At 42.9% G+C, this 26686-nt stretch overlaps 1 protein-coding gene across 1 annotated transcript; it reads left to right on the top strand.

Moving 5' to 3' along the window:
• Window positions 1-197: 197 nt before the first annotated feature.
• LOC124263347 lies at window positions 198-26324 on the top strand. The gene is made up of 7 exons (XM_046697926.1): window positions 198-456; window positions 18413-18629; window positions 23471-23518; window positions 24234-24310; window positions 25071-25125; window positions 25392-25572; window positions 26308-26324. Exons 2-7 carry the CDS (start codon window positions 18420-18422, stop codon window positions 26322-26324), a joined length of 588 nt encoding a protein of 195 aa, XP_046553882.1. The 5' UTR covers window positions 198-456; window positions 18413-18419.
• Window positions 26325-26686: the final 362 nt, after the last annotated feature.

The raw sequence follows: 26686 nt of genomic DNA on the forward strand, positions 1-26686 counted from the left end.
AATGTTCAATCTTTATGAAACTATATAGATTGTTATATTCAATACGTTAATTGAAATTTAATCTCTTCGACTTGTTATATATTATATTTACATTTATTTTTCATAGAATAAATATAACTTTTAATTGTCGGTAACACGACTACAGAAATTATACAATACGTTTTACTTACAGTAGTATCAATGACTGACCAATCAGAGGGGTCAAATAGGACACACCTCCAGGAAAGGTCTGGATTTCTTGGCGTTTTGACATGCCTCCAATATAGTGATGAAACTGGTCTATTTTTAGGGATGAATAATGGATTTGTATGATTTGGAAGCAACGATCGTAGCTCAAGAAATTGAAGTGTGAGCCAGGAACTGACAATACTCGTGTGCCAAGACACGACGTGATAGTATCGGCATAATATATAGCCATCCAGCCATTGCTTCATAGTGACACCGCAAGCAAAAGAAGTAAGTGTAATATATACAGCAACGACACTAGTAGTATATACACTGGGGGTACGAGATCAAGTCCAACAAAAGCCTCTATAAAGCTTCATTTATGAAATAAAGCTTTTGTCAGGCCCTTATCTCTCCCCGCTATTGTATATACCAGGGTTGAACTCCCAGTTAACTTCCTGGTCACTATGACCGCGAACCAACACTTTCCTGATCACGTGACACTATGTCGTGTTGACAGGAAACAGTTGACAGGATACTACTGGGATCACTCGACAAGGTAAGTGTTAAATATTTTGCTTGGGGGTAACATTGTGCCGTGATTCCTCTCTGACGGAGGCCCGTGGCTGCCCTACATGATGTTGATCTCAGCAAAACAGTTTAACGTGAATCTCCTATGATTTCTTTGGTTTTCGTAATGAAGGCTTGCTGGGCTTGTTGTATCCCCTGTTCTATGTACTTTTTTTCTCGTCTTCGCTGATGACAGTGCTTTTACGAGACTTGTTTCGAATCTCTCGTTTCATTTCATGATATTTTGCAAGTTCAGAGAGGACCATACAAAACTCCTCCTCGGAGACTTTACTGTCAGTGAGTGCGGTGGAGATGTGGTCGCTTACCGTATTCAGCTTTGCTTCAGCCAGAACCCTGATTACGATGCAGTCTGTGTGACGCAAACCTAAACACCAACCCCGCCAACCCTGACACCCCAGCTGTTATTTCGATGCCTAGCACTATCGGGTGCGGCTACGATGGTGGCCAACAACCCGACACCTACCGCCCCTAGTCCCATGCTGGTTGTCATAAGGGCGGTATCAACCCCATCCACGGCATTGAAAGCTCTATGGTACTTCTTGTACAATGCTGCCCGTGTGTCGCGGTCTTGTTCTAGTTGGCGTTTTACATCACATAACTGTTTCAACCGAAACCCGTCTACGGTTTCCAGTGTCTTCGCTACTTCCTCTACGACTGGGTACAGTCCCATCCTGTGTGTATAATATATACTACAAGATATTTTTTAATTCGTCGCTTTTAAAATGAGCATCAATGTATTTGAGGCTTATAAGGGCTAGGTTCTCGTTCAGGAAAATCTGGGAAAGGCTAATAGGTGCATTTTCTTCTACCTGAACCAGTGAAGGTTCTACTAACATGTCCGATTCCGAGTATCTGATGATATGACAACGTCGACCCCCAAATCATATACAGCTTTCCAATTTATTGTCAACCCAGGTAAAAGTTGCCAGCGGGAACTCAAAGCAGTGTCTCCAAGAAGGACTTCTATGATGAGCGTTGAGTTTGGTTTCACAGTCATAGGATTTGGTAGGATATCAGGTAAGTCGGCCCTTAAACTTGAGTCCTCAGATGAATATAACATGTTGCCTGAGTAGATTGTTCTTTGGGAAACTCTTATATTATCAGAATTCGGTATGAAAGACGTGAGCCAGACGCCGTTGTTCCTAATTTCGGAGACACCCCCATTTTTGTTTATGGAGACGTAAGGTGCTGTGAGGGTTAAGTTGATAAACCATTCGGGTTCTTTATAGAATCTTAGGTTCGCCTGCTTAAACACGTCACCTGTAAAGCACAGGACGTACAAGGCATCTTCATCACCCCAATCGAACCCCTCCACGTTCCCTAGATCCTCGAGCGTGATGTTTGGGCGAAAATTGGTCATTGCTATATACTATTACAAGATAGTTTCCAATTGTTTTCTTGATAACCTCTCAGGGGTGCACTTCAACCCCATGAGGTGTATGTTGTCGGGTAGGAAGATATCGGTGAGGGATATCGTGTCTTCCACGGTCACGGTGACCCCCTGCAGACTGGTGTGGGAGTCGACACCCACCCGCACGTAAACAGTGCAAACCTGATACTGGTGCCGTTTCACCCACCGGAGTTTGATTCCCTTCATGATTTTGACTTCTTCCTGCGATGGTTCACCTAGGTAGACTTGGATGACCAGCGTGGAATTTGCTGGTAGCCCTTCCAGGATTTTAACTACGCCGGCGAATTTAGACACCACCTCCAACTTCACGTCTTGCACCCCCGGCTTGCTCGATAGCATGTGGGCCGCCATACTCGAGAGTGGGCTGATGATTACGCTACGTCTATGCGCCGGGATGTAAGCCACGAGCAGGGCTCTGTTGTTCCCCGACTTTCTTTATGTAGTTGTCTTTGTTCTCTGTGAACACGTAGGGGGAGCCGAGACTAATGTTGAGAAACCAGTCATGAGAGGGCAACAACATCCACTTGTCGGCGTCGGTGAAGACGAGCGTATATGGCTTGTTTCGAGCAACGGTCGTGCTCTCAACATCTTCTAAGTCGAACAGTTTGCCTCCGAACGATGGGTATACCGAGCATCTATCATCACCGATGCGGACTAGGTCGAACCGAGTGATGAGGGCCGCTCCTGAGGTATCTACTATATCACCTAGGGTTCTACCGATGGAGGGGACTTCAACGCGTTTGTAAATGCTGTTTTTAAGCTGCAAGGCGTATAGTTTACCATCTACTCTGGGGTCGTCGAATCCGCGTGTGTCCCCGAGGTCGGAGATCCCGACATTGACGCATTTTTTCAACCTCATTCCGGGACCTTGTGCGCTAGTCATTTTATGTGCAGCGTTATGCTGAGGTATCCTATATTCACAGGATTATGCTTTATATCTAAAACCGATATTACCAATTCAGAGATGGTGCCCCGAGTTAACCTCTTGTACTGCCGCGGTGAAAACGACTCGGTTCTGCCGTTGTTGTATTTCTCCATTTTCACTGGTACGGCTCTCAGTATCGTGGAAGGGTGGCCACCTTGAATGTTGTCCGTTGTGCTCAACTGATCGAGATGAATGCACAGCTCTAGGTACGGTACTAGGTCGGGTAACTTCGTGCCTGTGACGGTAGTTGTGGGTTTTATCTCGTCCAGCAGCATCCCGAGTGTCCTCGCCAATGGTCGGCCGAGCCTCAAGGGGTTTATTCCGTTGTTGGTTAACACCACTGTGCCGTTTAAGTCGTTTATCTTGAGTTCGGCTCCCAAGGGTTTGAAGACCTCATCACTTAGCGAGCACACACTGTAGTAGCCGTCGATTATCTGGGTGCGGGCGCCACTGACGAACAGCTTATTGTTGCTGGTGTTGATGTCGGTCCATCGCGGTAGGTAGGTGATATCGCAGAGTGCGACTTCGAGTTGGCCCGACGTGTTATCGATCGCGTGCATCAGCTGAACGGACTCACCGCTCGTTATTCCTAGAAGTGTTACGTACTTGTTAGAGTATATATACCCATTAAATAATACTTTAAAAAATGTACAAACCAGGAGTGTTTTACCCTAAGATGGACATAGACTTCACGAATATGAAGATTGTGGTCGACGTGGCTGGGTTGTACTTCGGAGCCCAGTTCATCGATGTGTTCGAACGGTATAGGCTTTCGGTGATGAACGTCAAGGCAGTCCACGCTTGGTTCAACATCCCGATGCAGTTCTGGCAGAATCAACTCAACTTCGCCGTGTGGTGTGCTACAATGGGGTGTGTCTTGACATTGACCGACACTCGGCGTGATGCGCTGAGTAGGTCTGTGTACATGTTTATCGTGTACTACCAGGTCAGGCGTATCCTCAAAGAGATCAGTGCCCCGCTTTCACAGGACAAGGTGTCGGATGCATCATACAATCCGCACGATCGGCGTGCTTACGAACGGATTTGTGGTGAATTCGGATTCGATCCGAAAACGGATTGGCGTATACCATGAGGAGTGAACCATGGGTTGGGTATTCCGTACAGTGATGGACTCTCCGTAAAAGCATTACGAAAAGATACAGTGGTAAACTTTATGAAGCACAATATGTTTAGTTCGGGTAATTTCTTCAATGCATTCTCCAACCTCGTTCCTAAACCCATACACAGTGGGCCAAAACCGGTGAAAGAAGCCAGCGATGATCTACTGAAACGAGGTTTACTTCGGGCCAGAATTTGCTCTGTCGAGTAACGAATGGCGAGATGATCGTATGGACTCTACAGGCGACGTTGGTTTCACCATCCAAAAGGTCGAGAACCCCCCCTACGTTGGAGACAATCAGAAAGTATATACGCTGGACACGTCGGAAGGGTTTACTCGTGCCGGTGTCACCAGATTGAACGACTCGGTTCGAACGTACGTGTGGGCGCTGTTGGGTGCACAGTGGCAAACGCGTTCCAACATCATTGGTAAGGGGACTGCTTACGACGCGCAGAAACAGTTCGTGGTCAACGTTGAGGATGCTATCGCTGCCCCGGTCGATCTGCCGAGTGCCATCAAATGCTACCAACACATTTTAGAATACGCCCGGTCTAAAGTCGACTACGTGTTCGACGTGGGATTGTACATGGCCCCGAGCGACATGCAACTGAGAGTAAAAAAAGCAGTAGGCTACAACAACGAAATAGTCATAGCCACGGCCGACCAGAAGTTGGGTGTCAATGCAGGCATCAACGTGAGTCACGTCCCAACTCCCACGGGTGAAACGGGCATAGTCGTACCACCCCCGCGGAGCCCAGGGTTCAACCAGCACCACAACCCCTACCACCACACTGGGTGGCTGAAAATCAACAGCATATAGATCGTAGAACAGCGCTAGTGGTTGGGGGGATCGCGGCTGGGCTCATTTGGTTAAAAATTCCTTAGCCGAGACGTACACCTGCCCGGCCACTGCGATGATGGCTGCCCACAGGTTTTGGCCAAGCCACGTGACTGTTTTCGACAGCGTGCTCAGCAGCCACGAGACGATGCTACCCAGGATGCAGGCAGGGCTTCGGCGGCCTTACCAGCAAGTTTAGTCAGGGCTTCTCCGAGTGATTTCAGATGTTTTTTTATCCAGTCTCTGACATCGCCTGATGGGGTGGGTGTGCCACCACTTGGTGGACCCCCACTCAGCGATACGACCAGGGTTGATATGATGAAGTCCAATGCAGTCAGAATGCTGGCGATGGTGATCCCTTGCTCTCGGAAGAGGATTCGGATCCTGTCAGCCAACGTTGTGTCCTCATTCAGGACTAGATCGATGTTTTCCCGCACGCGGTTGATCTGAGATCGGAGGGCTTCCCGGTTCGAGGAAGCGGATTCCAATCAAGTCCGCCTCTCGTCTTGTAAGTCACGCAACCGTTTTTCGATGATGGGTTTCAGGGACTCGTCAGCCTGACTGAGTTTTATTTTCTCGCTAGCGATGTGCTCATCAATTTCGTTCAGTTTCCCCATATTGTTCACGAGTTCTCCACGAATGGTTCGCAATGCCCTGTCTAACCCTCACAGTTCCCGAACAGGAAATTCGAAACCAGGCAAGGGTTTGTCATTGTACGTGGCCAATATTTTTTCGAGACTGTCTGATGTTTCTTTAGCACGTTGGGGCATATCACCTTCACCGCTGAGTTCGGCCCTGATGTTTTGCAGATCTTGGACGACCTTCGGGGAAAGCTTAGGCTGTGCCCCCACCGTAATCTCTGAAGCCTAGCTCATCACGGATCAGTTGCCTTCCACCAGGACGATTGCCTAACGTAGACAAGTCAAGCGGTTTTCTCGTGTGTTTGTTCATGAGATTGATCCCCGGATGAGCTTTCAATCGCAGCGTGCTCTTCTTGTCGATGGTAAACTTGGATAAGTCTCGTCCCTGCGGATTGACGTAGTTTCTATCTGACTTCAACTCGTCGTATTAGTCATTGACGGTCGATTTTAAAAGTTCGTTGCTAATGGTGTCGCCCATAGTAATCCCCATCATCGAACGCACCAGCACCCATATCATCCATAGGGATGTCCTCATGACCACCTTCAGCCATTAATTATATTAAACTTTTATATTTTATGTATATAACAATGTACGGTAGGAAACTAGATCCTTTCCGAAGATCAAGAGAGCCTCTAGGCGTCAGAGCCGTGCACCAGTCGGTGACCATCACCAACAATCCCAGAAAGATAGACCAGAACCAAACGCTGCTGGTTAGATTCCCCAACCTGGGTGAGAATGACCTCATCGTACCAGGCACAGTTCGACTGACGTTCAACCTCACGTTGACCTCCACCAACGACAAACGCGACCTCTTGCGGAACGTAGGTCGAGTCATCATCAAGAAAACCACCATCAAGATCAGCGGCAACAAGGCGACGACAGCGACATATTTTACTGCTACGGGGACCTCTGGAAAAGCGAGGGAGAACGCGTCAATGACGTGTACCAAGGTATCACCAACTCGACTCGGTTGCGCGTGGGGTACGGCTTCACGCAAGACCAGCTCGACTAGATCTCAGCGGCTGAAAAGGCCATCGTCCAAGCATATGGGAGTCGGTTCTGCGTGCCGCTTGAAGGAGGATTACGAGCCCTTCCGAAGGGACAGCGAGAAGTTTTTCAACCCCGAGATTGAAAAGGTGGAAGTGACCATCGAGGGCGTGCCCAATCAGCTGTTCAGCACCGGTATGAGGGCACACCAGCAGTGGGACGAGATAACGAAACTACCGACCGGACACCAACATGTCATCAAGGACCTGGACCTATCCTCCGTGCAGATTGGTGAATACCTGACCACCAAGTACGCGCTATGGTTGGACATGCGATCCATGGAAGATGATCAATTGCACGGCAGCGGACGCCGCATCGACAACTGCAGCGAGGGGATAACCATCCAGATTACCAAGAAGGCTCAACCCGCAGGCAAGTTGAAATTATATCTGTACGTGAATATGGACGCGCAACTTAATATACAGAATGGGAGATTCGTGCAAGCCATCTATTGATCTACACCGCGACTCGCACTGCGCCATAGTGTGTGGGCAGACGGGCTGTGGGAAGACCGTTTTCGTGTTGGATATGCTGGAGGGGTACTACCAGGATGTGTTTGACAATATTGTTATCATGTGCCCTTCTTTGCACATGAATAGAATGTACATGGAAAGACCTTGGGTGATGACGGACCTGGACGTACACAAAGTCGACCCGGGAACACATCTGCAGGACTGGTTGAAGGCTTATCACGGGAAATTCAAGGGGAGTCGACGTTGTTCATCCTGGACGACTGCAGCGCTAATGAAGAGATAACAAAAAGAGAGACATGCTATCGTACCTGGCCTTCTCCGGCCAGCACGCAAAGCACAGCGTCTGGGTGCTAATGCAGAAGTTCAACTCGGTGTTGAAAGACCTCAGGGAGCAGACACGCGATGGGTGGCCTTATTCCACTGCAAGGACAGGGATTCGTTCGAGGAGTGCTTGAGAGAGAACGATGAAATGAGCAAACTAGAACGGGACCGGGTGAAGAGGCAGCTAGCCGAGACGAAGCATGTTAAGCTCGTGCTCAAGACCGACCAACCCGTGGACTATAGGGTGTTTTAACTTAGCAATGCAAAGCAAATGCTAAGCAAATGCTAAACAATGCTAAGCAATGTCTTAGTAATTAAAAGTTACTATTCTATATGGCTTGTGAAGTGCTCATCGTGTGCAATTTAACTTTCATCTCGCTGTGTTTCGCCTGTATCGGTTATTATATCATTAGAGTTAAGAATCGCTTGTTACATTATAGGATGGAGTGCGACGACCTGCTCGAACAACTGTTGATGGAGGGGGATAATCAAGTGATACTGCCTGATGATGACAAGCAAGAGAAACTAATAGCGCTGGCGGTCGGTGGTAAAGCTAAACAATACTTTGGGGACTATACCCTGATAAAATCCAGAAACTACCCGCCGATGAGGTCGATAAGCTGTACGCGAGATACCAGTCCCGGCTCGGGGCCGAGATGACGAAGACTATAGGCTCGACAATGGCACAGATCTACACCGGCATAGCATCGTATGTCCTCCCCATTCCCCCGGAACACCGGCTTTACCTGTGGGAGGATCTCGAGAAGGACCCCTTTATCCAACACGCTTTGAGCGCCGACAGCTGCCTGCTGTACCATAAATACGGTATGTTCTTAGCCCGGTGACAGCGGCGATCAGCATTGAAGCATTGTCAATTTAAAGAGGGGAATAATAATCATAATGGTATACAAGATTGATCAAGAAGTGACCCAGACCCCAATTGGGAGACCCCAATAGAGGAAACACCGATAGAGGAAACCCCGGAGGAGGAAGTCAGTAACCAGAAGAAGAACCCTAAAAGAGTCGCCGCCGGCAGAACAGGTGGTCTAGCCAAGCAACATAAGAGTAACTATATATGGATTGCAGGCGCTGCTGCTGCGGTTGCTCTCGGTTTTCATGTTTTATAATAGGCCACAAGCACCCCGGCCCCACAACCACAATTAGAGGTCAACCCCCATATTATGTTATAAATATATATTTCTATATCATATACATCATGTCTGAGGGAAAAACGTTCGTTAACGAAGCATACCACGCCACCGTGGTCGCCGGCCTAGCCGTAGGATACGCTCGGTTGACCAAGATGGTCCTCAAACAACTGACTATCAAGCTCGACTTCGACCTGCAGGATATGGGCATGCTCATCATGAATTTGGGCATGGCTATGGCCACCAAGGATATCCTCGTGAAGCAAGGTATCATACCGGGGAATATTTTGAAGCAAATATGGACATATATAGAATGGCTACGATCGCTATGATGGTCGCCGGGGCTTTAGTCAATGCCCTGGCATTTTCCGGGAGTAATTACCTGTTCTCGAACCTGGGTCGGACTTAGGGGCGATATCACAATTACAAGCCGGCGCAAGCTGACATATGCAGAGGCTCGATTACATTAACGAACGACTCCAGCGTGAGAACCATGCCGTTAAAACGTTCCATGACGTCGACGATGCAGTGAGAGAATACTACCTACTAACCAGCAAACAGCTCGAACCACTCCATGAGCCCACACTTACACAGTACTACACACCATCCCCGGGGCAAAAGGACCGAGAACTGACCTTCGTCGTGCTGGGTCTAGCAGCGACTGCGTTGATCGTAAAGCAATTAAACTAGGTCCCCATATGAGTATACCAAAGATGAGACCTGCCCCGTACCGATGCCAGTACATACTTATGGGGAAGACCGAGACCTGCGGTAGGAAATGTAGGATGAGGGGTACTGTTGTTTTCACAGGAGGTGTTTCGGGAACTACACATGTTCCGTGTGCGGTATTGGAGTGAAATGCCATTACTGTTTATGTAAAGCCCACGGGGCAAACGTAGTCAGGCACCAGCTTATCTACGAGAAGAAAAAGGACTACATAAACGAATGTAGGCACCTCCTTAGTATGGAGTGTACCTAATTATTTTTTACTGTACACCTGGAGGGTATAGTAATGAATACTGTGTACACCTAGGTATGAAGTTGAACTACTGTAGGGAAGGTTGCCTGAGAAGCTGGCGGATGAATGTAGAAAGCATACCCGTCACCGCCATCGGTGGCCCTCAAACCTACCTGAATTAGTTGGTGAACTCTCAAGGGGTTTCGGTTCAACATTGTGAAAAATATGGGTTTGATGGGCACACTTACTTTTACCATGATGGTGGACGAGCAGATGTATATCATCACGGGGAGATAGATATGTACCTCAACACAATACAAGTATCTACCCCCAATAATGACAAAACGGTCTACCTAGTATAGCTGATTATGACGCTAAAGTGGACCGATGAGGCCTATCCCTCCACCTATTTACTAAAGAAGTTCCATTAAGGTTTTGAGTTACCTCCCTTGTTGGCGGCCCAATTAGAGATTGTATACACCTGGGTATAACAATGCCTACTGTCCGAGAGCTCAAGCAGATTTGAGAGAAGCGAGGTGTAGTAGGTTACTCCCAAATGAGGAGACCCCAATTGTTTAGATTACTCGACATACAACCCCCTCCCACGGTGAAACAACTCAAACGCCAAGCCAGAGAGCTGGGGTTGACTGGTTATTCCCGTTTTAGGAAAGCCGGGCTAGTCGCACTGTTGCCGCGACCCGTACATCCCCACACTGTGAAACAACTCAAACAGGAAGCCGAGAGCTGGGGTTAGTAGGTTATTCCCGTATGAGGAAGCCTGAGCTCGTTGAACTGTTACATCAACACAGAGTCGTTGATCTAGAGTTCCTGCGCACTGAACACGCTGTGGGTAACTATCTGAGAGGCTGGCGCATGCATGTGGATAAGAACATAGACATCGGCGACGTCAAAGCTGCTGATCGCTGACAAAGTTAATGAGGAACTGAATGATTTGGGAAGTCTAAAGTTTCAAATAACGGCAAAGATGACGGCGATAAACAGCAGAATGGTGCCGTTGAGAATGCGTTCAGCCTTACTTCCGGGGTAAAAACAAGAAGTCATGACTCATGCGAGACGATAGACGAGTCCATCGATACCAGTCTTCAACAAATACGGGAATATTTGGAACGCTTCACACACAGGGGTTCCGGGTGGGCTGTGGATAAAATCGATAAGGTCTATCTAGACATAGCTAACTACGTACCGTTCAGAGGCGGATCGTACCTAGACTTAGCCCCCTACTACAAGAAAAAACAAGCCATGGTCAACATCAAGAACAGAGGGGATGATTGCATGAGGTTAGCGATCAGGTCAGCCTTGTTTCCGGCCGACGTTAATTCCCCAAAATGATGGGCTCAACTGGGCTGGTATAGACAAACCCACCCCCATATCCCAGGTCACCAAAATCGAGAAACAGAATGATATAGCCGTCAACGTCTTTGGGCACGAAGGCAACAAAACGATCGTGCACAGGATCAGCCCAATGGAGGGTCGCCGCGTGATCAATATATTCATGATCCAGCGAGGTGATAAGTACCACTACGCGTGGATTAAACACTTCAGCAGGCTGTTGTACGACCAATCGGCACACCGAGAAAAGAGTCACTTCTTCGAACGGTGCCTGCACGGTTTCATCCGACCCGACCTGCTGGAATCACACCGGGAGGATTGCCTAGGTGTGGGGCAGACGGCCATACGAATCGACATGCCCAAGGAAGGCGACAATATCCTAAAATTCGACAACCACAAGAACCAGATGTCCATACCTTACATCATCTACGCCCACTTCGAAGCCCTCGTCAAACCCGTTGACATCGGCCCGGCTCCCAACACATACAAAACGCAGGAGCACGAGGCCTGTGGGTTCGGATACGTGGTCGTCCGATGTGATGGGGAAACGAACGCTCCCGTGGTGTACAGGGGTCCTGACGCGGCTGAAAAGTTTCTAAAGTGCTTGCAGCACGAAGAGAAAACCATCAGGAAGAGGTTGTACACGGTCGTTCCCATGCGTATGACCCAAGCCGACCGGCGAGCTCACGGCTGCAGCACTCACTGCCACGTGTGCGATGGCCCGCTGAATGGCGATTCGGTGAGAGATCACTGTCACATCACCGGGGAGTACAGAGGCGCCGCTCACAGCGCGTGCAACCTCAAGCTCAGAATCAACCCCAAAACAATCAACATCCCCGTGGTCTTCCACAACTTGAGAGGGTATGACTCTCACTTGATCATGCAGGCCATCGCGAAAGTCGACGGCAACCTGACGTGCATCCCCAACAACATGGAGAGATACATCTCCTTCAGCCTGAACGGCCTGAGGTTCATAGACTCAGTTCAGTTCCTGCTGTCGTCTCTCGATAGTTTGGTCAAAGCCAACGATACCTTCCCCATCACTGATCGATACACCGAAGCTGAGACTCAGCCCCTGCTGATGAGGAAGGGTGTTGTACATGGATGGCTGGGCCAAGTTCGCCGAGACCGACTACCCCCCATCGACCGGTTTTACAGCAACCTGACCGACTCGACAATCACCCAAGACGATTACTCGCACGCGATTAACCAATGGAATAAACTGGACTGCAAGAATCTGGGCGATTACCACGACCTGTACTTGAGAACGGACGTGCTCCTGCTGGCTGACGTGTTCGAGACGTTTAGGAGGACGTGTTTCAAGCAGTATCAACTCGACCCAGCATGGTACTACACCAGCCCCGGTCTCTCTTGGGATGCCTTGCTGAAAAAACCGGAGTTAAGCTGGAACTCCTCACCGATTACAACATGCACCTGTTCATTGAGAAAGGATTGCGAGGTGGGATTTCCATGGCTGCCAAACGGTACACAAGAGCCAACAATAAGTACGTGAAGGGCTACGATGCTAGCAAACCCATTAATCATCTCCTCTATCTGGACGCCAACAACCTGTACGGTTGGGCCATGAGCCAGTATCTACCCACCAGGGGGTTCGAGTGGGTGCCTGAGATAGACGTCATGAGTATACCGCCGGATTCGGGGGTAGGTTACATACTCGAAGTTGACTTGGAGTACCCAACAGCATTACATAAGTCACACAACAGCTACCCCCTGGCCCCAGAACGTTTGATGGTGAACCCGGACTGGATGTCCGACTACCAAAGGAGGGTGGGGGGTAATAAGCTAGCCAACGTCGAAAAACTCGTACCCAACTTGATGAACAAGACCAAGTACATCGTTCACTATCGTAACCTGCAGCTGTACCTGTCGCTGGGTATGAGGCTGACTAAAACCCATAGGGTGCTCAAGTTCGACCAGAGCCCATGGATGGAGCCCTACATCCGAATGAACACGGACCTGCAAAAGCTGGCTACCAGTGACTTCGAGAAGAACCTCTACAAGCTCATGAACAACTCAGTGTTCGGTAAGACGATGGAGAATTTACGAAAACTCGTGACCGTGAAGCTGGTCCGGTCTTAAGAGGAAGACAAGCTCAGGAGACTGATAGCCAGCCCGGCATTCAACCGGAGCAAGATATTCACCAACGATCTGGTGGCCCTACACATGAGGAAGAGCCACATCAAGTTCAACCGGCCCATCTACGTTGGCATGAGCATCCTCGACCTCTCCAAGCACCTGATGTACGGCTTCTACTACAACGAGCTCAAGAAGCAGTACGGCGACAGATGTGAAGTGCTGTACACGGACACGGACTCCCTGCTGATGGAGATTCGAACCGAAGACATGCATGAGGACATGGCAAAACACATTCATAGATACGACACCAGTGACTACCCCAAGGACCATGCCATGCACAGCACGGTTAACAAAAAAGGTCCTCGGTAAGATGAAGGACGAGTGTGCTGGCACGCCCATAGCAGAGTACATAGGCTTGAGGCCCAAGATGTACTCCATCCTGAAAGCCGACAATAGCGAGATCCGGAAGGCGAAGGGTGTCAAGAAGTACGTGGTGAAACAACACATCAAACACGCCAGGTTCAAGGAGGCCCTGTTCAGGGCCCGCACATTCAAGCATCAGATGAACACGCTGAGAAGCGAAGGACACAGGATATACGGACTGACGATAAACAAGACGTCCCTGTCGCCGATGGACACGAAGCGTTTGATAGCCGCCGATGGAATCAACACGTACGCGTACGGACATGAGAAAATTGAACCAAAGACATAGCCGTATGTATACGATGTCATGGAAAGAGAGAAAGTTTGAAGCTATTTACTACAGCCTGCGTGGGTACTGGAAAGGAGCAAGTGCCATACATAAGCTTGCCAAAATGGTGAGAGTACCCGCGGACGAGGCCAAAGCGTGGCTTGAAAAACAAGCCCTGTGGCAGATCTATTTACCGGCACCACGCTACGTGCCTAGAAGAAAGTTCGGCATTGCCGTACCCAATAGCGTCCACCAGGCCGACCTCCTGTTCCTACCCCACGAAAAGAGGTACAAGTATGCCCTAACCGTCGTGGACGTGGCCAGCTGCTACAAAGAAGCCGAACCCTTAACCACGAAAGACTCGGCCCAGGTAGCCCGCGGATTCGAACGCATATACAAGCGCAGCCCGCTGACATGGCCCACCGAACTGCAAGTCGATCCCGGACGGGAGTTCATGGGTGCCATGTCACAACTGCTAGCCAAGCACGGCGTCCAGGTCAAGTGTGGCGTGGCAGGGGCTCATCGCAGTCAAGCCATAGTTGAGAGATTCAATAGGACTTTGGCCAAGCGCTTATTCGGGCATCAGTATGCGAGAGAGATGGCCAACCCGGGAAAACGATCGACGGAATGGGTAGCGCGGCTACCTCAAGTGGTGTCGGCTATCAACCACGAAACCACTCGGCTCACCGGCAAGAAACCGGCCGACGCTATCAAACTGAAATCAGTGACGCTCGAACCGGCTGCACCATTGCGTGGGAAGGAGAAACAGATACCCGACCAGGTCCTCGTGAGGTACCTCTACCAACCGGGAGAACATGAAGGGGACACTCGGAAACGGAGCCACCGACCGACATGGTCAGTCAAAACTAACAACATAGATAAAGTGGACATCAAAGCCGACGAGCCGAACTTGTACTACTTGAAAGATGGGCCAGGGAGAGTTTTCGTCAGAGAGGAATTATTGGTCATACCATGTGACACAATGTTACCCCCCAAGCAAAATATTTAATACTTACCTTGTCGAGTGATCCCAATAGTATCCTATCACATTAAACTGTTTCCTCTCAACACGACATAGTGTCACGTGATCAGGAAAGTGTTGGTTCGCGGTCATAGTGACCAGGAAGTTAACTGGGGGTTCAAACCTGGTATATACAATAGCTGGGAGAGATAAGTGCCTGACAAAAGCTTTATTTCATAAATGAAGCTTGACAGAGGCTTTTGTTGAAATTTATCTCGTACCCCCAGTGTATATACTACTATCATACATCTCCATGACATTTCATCAATATCGTTAGTTATTAGTAGTTCACCCCCAGAAAATAGTGATAACATTTCATCTTCAGATAATAATTCTATTTGTACATAGACATCCACATCAAAGAGATCTATAAGTTTTGAAAAGAAATTATTTCTGTTCTACATATAGTGTTCACAGTATAGAATTATATGGCAGTCATAATCATTACAATATCTTTTGCAGAGTTCACAATATTTTGAGAATTTTCCCCTTGAGCTGATTTGTACACAAAACTGTAATATATCTTCAAATTGTGGGTAAAAATACATCAAACAATACAGCTATGTACACCAAAGAAATTGTGGGTCAGGCTATATCTTTTCTTATTACCCACGTGGTCAACGTATGGGTAGTTACATACTAATCTTGTACGTCACACGAGTGTCGTATCGCGTTGACCTGTGTCGTAACGACTTGACCTGAGATTCTAACGATTTGATTGGATAACCGATGACCTCTCAGTTAGGTCACGTTGTGACGGAACTACTTGTTCATTCATAACAAACACGTGAGTTCATTCATTCTACAACTTAGATGCATTGTGGGAATGTAATTTGTAAACATTGCGAACGTTGCCGTGTCGCTGTTTAATTGTGAGTCGAACTGAGACATTATATCCGTCGAAAAACATAAGCGCAATGTTTCCACCACTGATGTTAGCCGAATGAAGCAACTGCAAACCACGAAACGCGGTGCTACGGAGTAGTTTACTGTAGGAGGCTGTACGAGGCGATGGCAACTGACATGCATCGTGACGTCGGTTACCATGGCAGTGACGTCATCACAGTGTGGCGTCATGCAAATATTGTACTACAGTACAAAACTCTTCCGCAATAACCTCTTTATGACACTTTTGAAACCAAAATATGAACAAAAATCCTATGTCAATTTAATGCATGACGTGGGTAATAAATAAAATACCACACTTTCGGTCATTAGATACAATTATAGGAAGTGACCACTATGGTTTCTGACCTATAATTAAGTATGTAATGAAGACACTCGCTTCGTGATCGAGTGTAGTATGAGACCTCGTGTAGTATTCTGTATATATCTTGCCTTACACACACTTGAGAAACCCATTGTTCAGTTTCAGATTTATTTATACAATTAATAGTTATTCTTTGCCATGATGATTTACATGGAAACCTTCCAAAATCGAGATAGTCACTTAGATAATTGAAGAGATTGTATTTTAAACTGGTTTGAATAAGTGTGTCACATATACTATGTAAGACAGCTGTTCTATTTTGAAAGGTGGCTAAATGTACACAGAAAATATCCTTAAATGAAGAATTACACTTGCTGTTGCACAGCTTGCCGAGAAATAATAGTCTACATTTATCTATATAACCATCCATGCTCCACAATCCAAGTTTACCTAGCACTGAAGCAGAGGTAAAGTGCTTACCGAAACCCTGAATGCATCTGGCAAAATATCTCTGTGTACTTTCTACCAAGTCATAATCTTTACCTCGAAGAATGGGTAAAAGTTCACAACTGTAAAAAGCTCGTTGGAAGTATAATTCTTTTCCATATTTTAACAGAAGAAGTAGGGTGGAGACCTTTACCGTTTAAACCAAGACTTTTTAGAGAATTTACAGATTACCAATACCATGCTTTCTGACAGTTTGAATATACTCTAGATTTTGGGGATAGATCAGACGAAAGTAAAATGCCTCCATACTTAACACAATCACTTATTGGTATGTCTGAATCACCAAATTTAAAAGAATAATTACCCAGATGTTTCTTATATTTGCAGAAAATGACACAGGTGCTTTTAGAACCATTATACGTTAGACGCCACTTACAAGCATAACTATAAATAGTATCAAGTGATGATTGAAGACCTTTTGGAGAAGTGGAAGCAAGTGTTGTGTCGTCAGCCAATAGAATACATGGGATATTAATGCCACTTACACTAATGCCATTGTTCAAATCTCTAAGTTCACATATCAAATCATTAATAAAAACAAGGAAAAACCAGGAAGACAAGACTCTACCTTGCCCAATACCTTGCTTGATAACATATTCATTTGATCTCAGACCACAATATTGCAAAAAGCAGAGCTTGATATATAACTTTGATATAGGAGCTGCCACATTTTGCCTTTTATACCCATTTGATATAACTTTAAAAAGAGTCCATTATGCCATATGCGATCAAACGCCTTCTCATTGTCCATAAAGGCTGTATAAACTGGAGAACCTCTGCTTAGATAATATGATAAGCTTTCATTTAGAGTAAAGACTGAAGTGGTTGCTCCATGTTCCTTTCTAAACCCAAATTGAAGCTTGTCTGGAAATGAGGGTATGTATTCTTCTACCCAGATTTCTAGTCTAGCCAATTTTTCAAAAGGTTTACCAATACAAGAAGTTAAAGTTATTCCTCTATAATTTTTGGGATCATGTTTCTCTTTGTACCTTTTTTATATTGGGATAACTACACCTCTTCTGAAACTTCAATGAAAGTGCTAGGGACATATGCAGATCCTAAAAAAGAGTTAAAAAGTGCTGTTAATGTATTTACGATGTCATCACCACCATAAATAAGATGTTCATTGTGAATACAGTCCGGGCCAGGAGATTTATTTTTGTGGAGATTACTGATATGTTCCTTTACTTCATCACTTTCAATATGTTTACATAAAATATCTTCATCACTTTCAATATGTTTACATAAAATATCTTCATCACTTTCAATATGTTTACATAAAATATCTTCATCACTTTCAATATGTTTACATAAAATGTCTTCTTCACTTTCAATATGTTTACATAAAATATCTTCATCACTTTCAATATGTTTACATAAAATATCTTCATCACTTTCAATATGTTTACATAAAATATCTTCATCACTTTCAATATGTTTACATAAAATGTCTTCTTCACTTTCAATATGTTTACATAAAATATCTTCATCACTTTCAATATGTTTACATAAAATATCTTCATCACTTTCAATATGTTTACATAAAATATCTTCATCACTTTCAATATTTACATAAAATATCTTCATTGCAGGAGGATTGTTTCTGGCTTATATTTGTACCCCAATATAACTGTTGATTTGTGTCATTAACAAAACCATTGTAGTGTCAACTTCTTTATTCAGCATCATTCTTTAAATCGTTAATTCTACAGTCTGTTTGAGTCAAAATAATACTGATGAATCACAATCTAACTTCAGATTGGTTCATGATTTTGTTTTGATTTTCCGTATCGATTTGTGTGAAGTTTTACGAGGGTAAAGTACCAGTAGTACAGTTGCAGGAACAGCCCACAATCACGTGACTGTACTCCTTGTGACCAGTGTTGTATTGTTGCAGGTGGAAGATGTCTCTCCAGGTAATAAAGGATGAAGAGCGTAAACACGATGTTCCAGCGGTGGAAGATGATGCAGGAGATGTTGACGGGGGAGCAGAGGCTGCAATATATGTAACAGCGATCCATGACCATGTGGTCACATACAAGTTCCGAGACCGCAATATAAAAATGGTTGCAGCATGGATGGAACAGTTTGAGGATCACAAAACAAGAATAGAGGTACTTTAATGAAGCTGTACCTTGCTTGTCGCACTGTCAACACACAACGTGTACAACAATAATACAATGCTATAATGTATGCTTATTACACATATATGGGCGGTGGGGTAGCCTAATGGTTAAAGCGTTGACTCGTCACGCCGAAGACCCGGGTTCGAATCCCCACATGGGTACAATGTGTGAAGCCCATTTCTGGTGTCCCCCACCGTGATGTTGCTTATATTTTGCTTAAAGTGGCGTAAAACCCAACGCAGTCAGTATTACACATATTACACTGTATGATAAAATTCATAGCTTATTGAATGTGTCATATTTGTAAATATGATTGATAATAAGTGATGCATATTGTTTCTCATTGATTATTTAGGGGCAGTGAGGTAGCCTAGTGGTTAAAGCGTTTGCTCTTCACACTGAAGGTTCAACCTACTTACCATGTATATTTTCTTGTCAATCTCCCCCTGGTGACAAGTAATCACTACTGTATCAATATTATGCTATTATTCATACAATTAATTTATGCAAAAAGATGTTTATTAATTGTGAGTGATTACTTCAGTGTGAATAATTGTCTTTAGATTTCTCCTGATTGTCATGCAGTCTCATTTCACTGAATGACACTGGGGTAACCTAGTAGTTAAAGCGTTTGCTCATCACACCGAAGACCCAGGTTTGATTCCCCACATGGGTACAATGTGTGAAGCCCATTTCTGGTGTCCCTCGCTGTAATATTGCTGGAATATTGCTAAAAGCAGCGTAAAACCACACTCACTCACTGAATGACAGGGAATATCCAATGTATCTGTGACTGTGTTTATGCATGTTCCTTTCCATGAAGGTGTGTTTTCAATAAAATGAGGCAGTAGTTCTCAAGTAAAAATGAATATTTGCCTCTTACCATGTTCGAAATCATTGACTTGTATTTCAGATATTGGGCTTCATGGCTTGACTTGTGGGCAAACTGGTACTGAGTATAATCAGAGTACTTCTTGCTTGTAGCAGAGAAAGATTGTGTTATCTTTCTCATGCTTGTAGTATTTGTAGTGATACTGTGAAAAATCTTAGGATTTGGGGTAGAATTGATCTTACGCAACCCATGCTTGTTGTAAGAGGCAGCTAACAGGATCGGACGGTCAGGCTCGCTGACAGGTTTGTCATTGTATCCCAATTGCGTAGATCGATGTTCATGATGTCAATCACAGGATTGTCTGGTCCAGATTTGATTATTCACAGACCACCACCATATAGCAGGAATAATGCTGAGAGTGGTGTTAACAATAAACAGAAACATATAAATAGTATTCAGTTACTGAAGTGAGTTTCTACATGGTAAACATATAAATAGTATTCAGTTACTGAAGTGAGTTTCTACATGGTAAACATATAAATAGTATTCAGTTACTGAAGTGAGTTTCTACATGGTAAACATATAAATAGTATTCAGTTACTGAAGTGAGTTTCTACATGGTAAACATATAAATAGTATTCAGTTACTGAAGTGAGTTTCTACATGGTAAACATATAAATAGTATTCAGTTACTGAAGTGAGTTTCTACATGGTAAACATATAAATAGTATTCAGTTACTGAAGTGAGTTTCTACATGGTAAACATATAAATAGTATTCAGTTACTGAAGTGAGTTTCTACATGGTAAACATATAAATAGTATTCAGTTACTGAAGTGAGTTTCTACATGGTAAACATATAAATAGTATTCAGTTACTGAAGTGAGTTTCTACATGGTAAACATATAAATAGTATTCAGTTACTGAAGTGAGTTTCTACATGGTAAACATATAAATAGTATTCAGTTACTGAAGTGAGTTTCTACATGGTAAACATATAAATAGTATTCAGTTACTGAAGTGAGTTTCTACTTGGTAAACATATAAATAGTATTCAGTTACTGAAGTGAGTTTCTACATGGTAAACATATAAATAGTATTCAGTTACTGAAGTGAGTTTCTACATGGTAAACATATAAATAGTATTCAGTTACTGAAGTGAGTTTCTACATGGTAAACATATAAATAGTATTCAGTTACTGAAGTGAGTTTCTACATGGTAAACATATAAATAGTATTCAGTTACTGAAGTGAGTTTCTACATGGTAAACATATAAATAGTATTCAGTTACTGAAGTGAGTTTCTACATGGTAAACATATAAATAGTATTCAGTTACTGAAGTGAGTTTCTACATGGTAAACATATAAATAGTATTCAGTTACTGAAGTGAGTTTCTACATGGTAAACATATAAATAGTATTCAGTTACTGAAGTGAGTTTCTACATGGTAAACATATAAATAGTATTCAGTTACTGAAGTGAGTTTCTACATGGTAAACATATAAATAGTATTCAGTTACTGAAGTGAGTTTCTACATGGTAAACATATAAATAGTATTCAGTTACTGAAGTGAGTTTCTACATGGTAAACATATAAATAGTATTCAGTTACTGAAGTGAGTTTCTACATGGTAAACATATAAATAGTATTCAGTTACTGAAGTGAGTTTCTACATGGTAAACATATAAATAGTATTCAGTTACTGAAGTGAGTTTCTACATGGTAAACATATAAATAGTATTCAGTTACTGAAGTGAGTTTCTACATGGTAAACATATAAATAGTATTCAGTTACTGAAGTGAGTTTCTACATGGTAAACATATAAATAGTATTCAGTTACTGAAGTGAGTTTCTACATGGTAAACATATAAATAGTATTCAGTTACTGAAGTGAGTTTCTACTTGGTAAACATATAAATAGTATTCAGTTACTGAAGTGAGTTTCTACATGGTAAACATATAAATAGTATTCAGTTACTGAAGTGAGTTTCTACATGGTAAACATATAAATAGTATTCAGTTACTGAAGTGAGTTTCTACATGGTAAACATATAAATAGTATTCAGTTACTGAAGTGAGTTTCTACATGGTAAACATATAAATAGTATTCAGTTACTGAAGTGAGTTTCTACATGGTAAACATATAAATAGTATTCAGTTACTGAAGTGAGTTTCTACATGGTAAACATATAAATAGTATTCAGTTACTGAAGTGAGTTTCTACATGGTAAACATATAAATAGTATTCAGTTACTGAAGTGAGTTTCTACATGGTAAACATATAAATAGTATTCAGTTACTGAAGTGAGTTTCTACAAGGTAAACATATAAATAGTATTCAGTTACTGAAGTGAGTTTCTACATGGTAAACATATAAATAGTATTCAGTTACTGAAGTGAGTTTCTACATGGTAAACATGTAAATAGTATTCAGTTACTGAAGTGAGTTTCTACATGGTAAACATGTAAATAGTATTCAGTTACTGAAGTGAGTTTCTACATGGTAAACATGTAAATAGTATTCAGTTACTGAAGTGAGTTTCTACATGGTAAACATATAAATAGTATTCAGTTACTGAAGTGAGTTTCTACAAGGTAAACATATAAATAGTATTCAGTTACTGAAGTGAGTTTCTACATGGTAAACATATAAATAGTATTCAGTTACTGAAGTGAGTTTCTACATGGTAAACATATAAATAGTATTCAGTTACTGAAGTGAGTTTCTACATGGTAAACATGTAAATAGTATTCAGTTACTGAAGTGAGTTTCTACATGGTAAACATATAAATAGTATTCAGTTACTGAAGTGAGTTTCTACATGGTAAACATGTAAATAGTATTCAGTTACTGAAGTGAGTTTCTACATGGTAAACATATAAATAGTATTCAGTTACTGAAGTGAGTTTCTACATGGTAAACATATAAATAGTATTCAGTTACTGAAGTGAGTTTCTACATGGTAAACATATAAATAGTATTCAGTTACTGAAGTGAGTTTCTACATGGTAAACATATAAATAGTATTCAGTTACTGAAGTGAGTTTCTACATGGTAAACATGTAAATAGTATTCAGTTACTGAAGTGAGTTTCTACATGGTAAACATATAAATAGTATTCAGTTACTGAAGTGAGTTTCTACATGGTAAACATATAAATAGTATTCAGTTACTGAAGTGAGTTTCTACATGGTAAACATATAAATAGTATTCAGTTACTGAAGTGAGTTTCTACATGGTAAACATATAAATAGTATTCAGTTACTGAAGTGAGTTTCTACATGGTAAACATATAAATAGTATTCAGTTACTGAAGTGAGTTTCTACATGGTAAACATATAAATAGTATTCAGTTACTGAAGTGAGTTTCTACATGGTAAACATATAAATAGTATTCAGTTACTGAAGTGAGTTTCTACATGGTAAACATGTAAATAGTATTCAGTTACTGAAGTGAGTTTCTACATGGTAAACATATAAATAGTATTCAGTTACTGAAGTGAGTTTCTACATGGTAAACATGTAAATAGTATTCAGTTACTGAAGTGAGTTTCTACATGGTAAACATATAAATAGTATTCAGTTACTGAAGTGAGTTTCTACATGGTAAACATATAAATAGTATTCAGTTACTGAAGTGAGTTTCTACATGGTAAACATATAAATAGTATTCAGTTACTGAAGTGAGTTTCTACATGGTAAACATGTAAATAGTATTCAGTTACTGAAGTGAGTTTCTACATGGTAAACATGTAAATAGAATTCAGTTACTGAAGTGAGTTTCTACATGGTAAACATATAAATAGTATTCAGTTACTGAAGTGAGTTTCTACATGGTAAACATATAAATAGTATTCAGTTACTGAAGTGAGTTTCTACATGGTAAACATAAATAGTATTCAGTTACTGAAGTGAGTTTCTACATGGTAAACATATAAATAGTATTCAGTTACTGAAGTGAGTTTCTACATGGTAAACATATATATATTTCAGATATCCCATGGTGACATATTCAAAGACGCTCCCTCAGCTGATGCTCTGGTAAGATCAACATTATATCAGGACTCTGATAGTGTTCACAGGTCTTGGAAACAAATAGTAGAACTATGGGAAAATGGTACTGAAGTGTAACTGTCTCCCCAAATTCAACTAAGAGAGCCGTCAGTATAATGTCTATCAAGCCAAACCAACTTTTGATGTGAGCAGATCTCTATGTGTGCATACATTCTTAGCCTTGCTCCAAGGCTATACTGAGTGCTAAGCCCATGCATGTACAGTAATTCTATCCATTAAAGAGGCAAGTCTAGATAATGGGACAGGACCCCTGTCTGTTATGTATATTGTTTTAGAAACATTTAAACTATTAATTCTTACCTTAGAGACTTGTGCAAGTCTACTACATTCTTATTATAGTGCATGGCATGTGCCCCAGTTATGTAACCAATCTTGAACACTGTCTGTGTTTTGTGAATCAGAGTTACATTTCCCATAGTGAGTGCTGGCATTGACTGAGCTCTGTCTACTGAAATATGGAGTAATGGTGGAAATAGATGTGTTTACAGAGGTGGATCCAGAGGTGGGGTGTGCCGCACCCCTTTGTCCTGAAACTGCGGGTGAAACTGAAGTGTGCACCCCCTTTTTCTCAATAGTGTGCACCCCCCCTTTCTCAAAAAGCTGCATCTGCCCCTGGTTTATCAGTTTAACTGAATATTTCACAAGATCCCACAGTTCACAACAGATGTACTTGTACTTTCAGGTTTCCCCTGCCAACAGTTTTGGCTTCATGGATGGTGGGATCGATATGGCCTACAGCTTGCACTTCCGCTGGCAGATGTGAGGATCTTTTAGTGTCACATAACCATGTCATTAGGTGTGTCACATAACCAGTATCACACAACCATGTCATTAGGTGTGTCATTGATGGATGGTGGGGTAGAGTCCATAGTGGTCTCATCTGACCTTATAGTTTCAGTGTTCACTCCACTTGTCACCAGTATGTCCACTCAGGTACTGTCTGTTCATCAGAGGATGGTGGTGGCATAGCCAAATGGTTGAAAAGTTTCAGTGTTCACTCCACTTGTCACCTGTCTGTTCATCAGAGGGAGTGGAAGACAAGGGTTTGATTCCCCACATGGGTACAGTGTGTGAAGCCCATTTCTGGTGTCCCCTGACGTGACATTGCTGGAATATTGCTAAAAGGGGCATAAAACCACACTCACTGTGTTCACCAGATGTTTTTTAGTGGTATGCTGTTCTCTGCAGTCATCCACACGTGATGCTGGCCTGTCAACACTCAACTTCTTTGAGTGGCATTTTAGACATTGGGAAGTACAATACTGACTTATTTATGGATAACAACTTTTATTTTGTGAGTACAACTTTCAGTACAGGTTCTTATACCATACTGAAACATTGTACTCACAAAAATAATGATGTTGTTATCCATAAATATGTCCGTATTGTCCATAAACAAGTCTGGATGAAGTCCTGTCTTTGATGGGTTGTGTGATAGCATTGTGTTGCTAGATTATTTGTGTATAATGGGAGGAGGGTTTGGGTGCAGCAAGAATTTATCTTCGTCTTTTTTTCGCAGGCAAGAAAGACTTCAAAACATCATCCGCACTGAAAAACATGGTGAACTTTTAGTGGTATGTGACTCATTAACATTTGTTCTGATGTCTAGTTGTAACATGGAGGTTCATTCATAAGATTAAATATGAAAAGTCTGATATTAGTCTTGAGGTAGTGAGGTAGTTTGACGTAATAGTGTTCACTCTCTACACATAACACAGAGTTTGACTCCCAACATTGGTACAACATACAAAGCCCATTTGGGGTGCCCCCTGATGTGATACGACTAACAGTCTGATAAAAACAGAAATAGATCATTCTTTCTCCATGTTCTGTCCATCAGGGAGATGCAATCATCATGCCAACATTTGAAGGCGGGGCTAAAGAGGACTCCATGGATTGGTCAATGACGAACGAGGGCCAGCCAATCAAATGGCTGATATCAGCTCCAACAATGAGAGTCCCAATGACTGTGAAGGGCACAGTTAATGCATACCTTGCTTTCAGGGCTGTTATACTGGCAGGTATATACAACACTTTTATCCTCTTGTATATAGAAATATATATTGCACATGATTCAGTGACATATGATTATTAGTAAATATTTTGTTTGACATGTTTCCATATATGTTTTAACAGTAAGGCCACTAGCAGAAGACTGTTTCATGATTAGTGTTACATTCTTCCTCTGAACAATTTCATATTTACATTTTTTCTGCAGGTTTGCTGCTAGGCTATGATAAAATTTTGATACTTTTTGTAATTGATTACGTACAGTATACATATTCCTATGACACCTTCAGTCTTCATGTGAATCGACCCATGAAGGTCCGGGTTAGATTTGGCCTTCAGTAGCCCATGTTTGTTGTAAGAGGCAACTAATGGGATCAGGTGGTCAGGCTCGCTGGCTTGGTTGACACGTCATCGGTTCCCAATTGAGCAGATCAATGCTCATGCTGTTGATCACATGATTGTCTTCAACTGACTCGATTATTTACAGACCGCCACCATATAGCTGGAATACTGCTGAGTGCGGCGTAAAACTTAATTTACATGAATCAAATTAATCAACAGTTAATGTGCATAAGAATCTTGAATCGTTTGTTTAAAATTAATAATTGTAAAATACCCATGGCTTCATTCATTGATCTAAAATCAGCACAGTGTTGATGCCAGGAAACTAGGACAGCGGTGGGGAGGATGCCAGAGACAGACAGTGCATTCATCACCTCACAGTCAACTGAAACTGCTTGATCCAGGTGGCTTCATTCATTGATCTAAAATTGTGGCTACACGACAATATCATCACTTCAATAACTGAAAGTGAGGTTTCCCAAACGTTTATGTGTAGTGTTTGCTGGATTAGAGCTGAAAGCAGCATAAAACCAACTCTGTAAAATAATATACATGGTATTCTTAATCCCTGCATATAAGGAAATGCCCATCAAAAACAAATTAGAACTGAAAAGGTAATTAATCTTGTCTAGTGATGTTTAATTGCAAATTTGATGTCTTTACCGACAAAGTTGTGGTCTCTTGTTCGTTCACGCAAAGTGATACCATGTAGTTTTCTTTCCCCCTGAAAAAAGTTTGACAAAGTGTAGATAAGCCACCCCCTTCTACAGACTGCTTTTTTGG

Source organism: Haliotis rubra, unplaced genomic scaffold (genome assembly GCF_003918875.1).
Source record: "Haliotis rubra isolate DU_JTF1 unplaced genomic scaffold, ASM391887v1 Scf88, whole genome shotgun sequence".
Classification (NCBI taxonomy): Eukaryota; Metazoa; Mollusca; class Gastropoda; order Lepetellida; family Haliotidae; genus Haliotis; species Haliotis rubra.

Excerpts from the sequence above, each read along its gene's own strand:
- LOC124263347 (XM_046697926.1), top strand. The coding sequence starts at position 18,420 with ATGTCTCTCCAGGTAATAAAGGATGAAGAGCGTAAACACGATGTTCCA. Across the intron at positions 24,311-25,070 it reads TTGCACTTCCGCTGGCAGAT|GCAAGAAAGACTTCAAAACA; the intron begins GTGAGGATCTTT and ends TTTTTTTCGCAG. Across the intron at positions 25,126-25,391 it reads AACATGGTGAACTTTTAGTG|GGAGATGCAATCATCATGCC; the intron begins GTATGTGACTCA and ends TCTGTCCATCAG.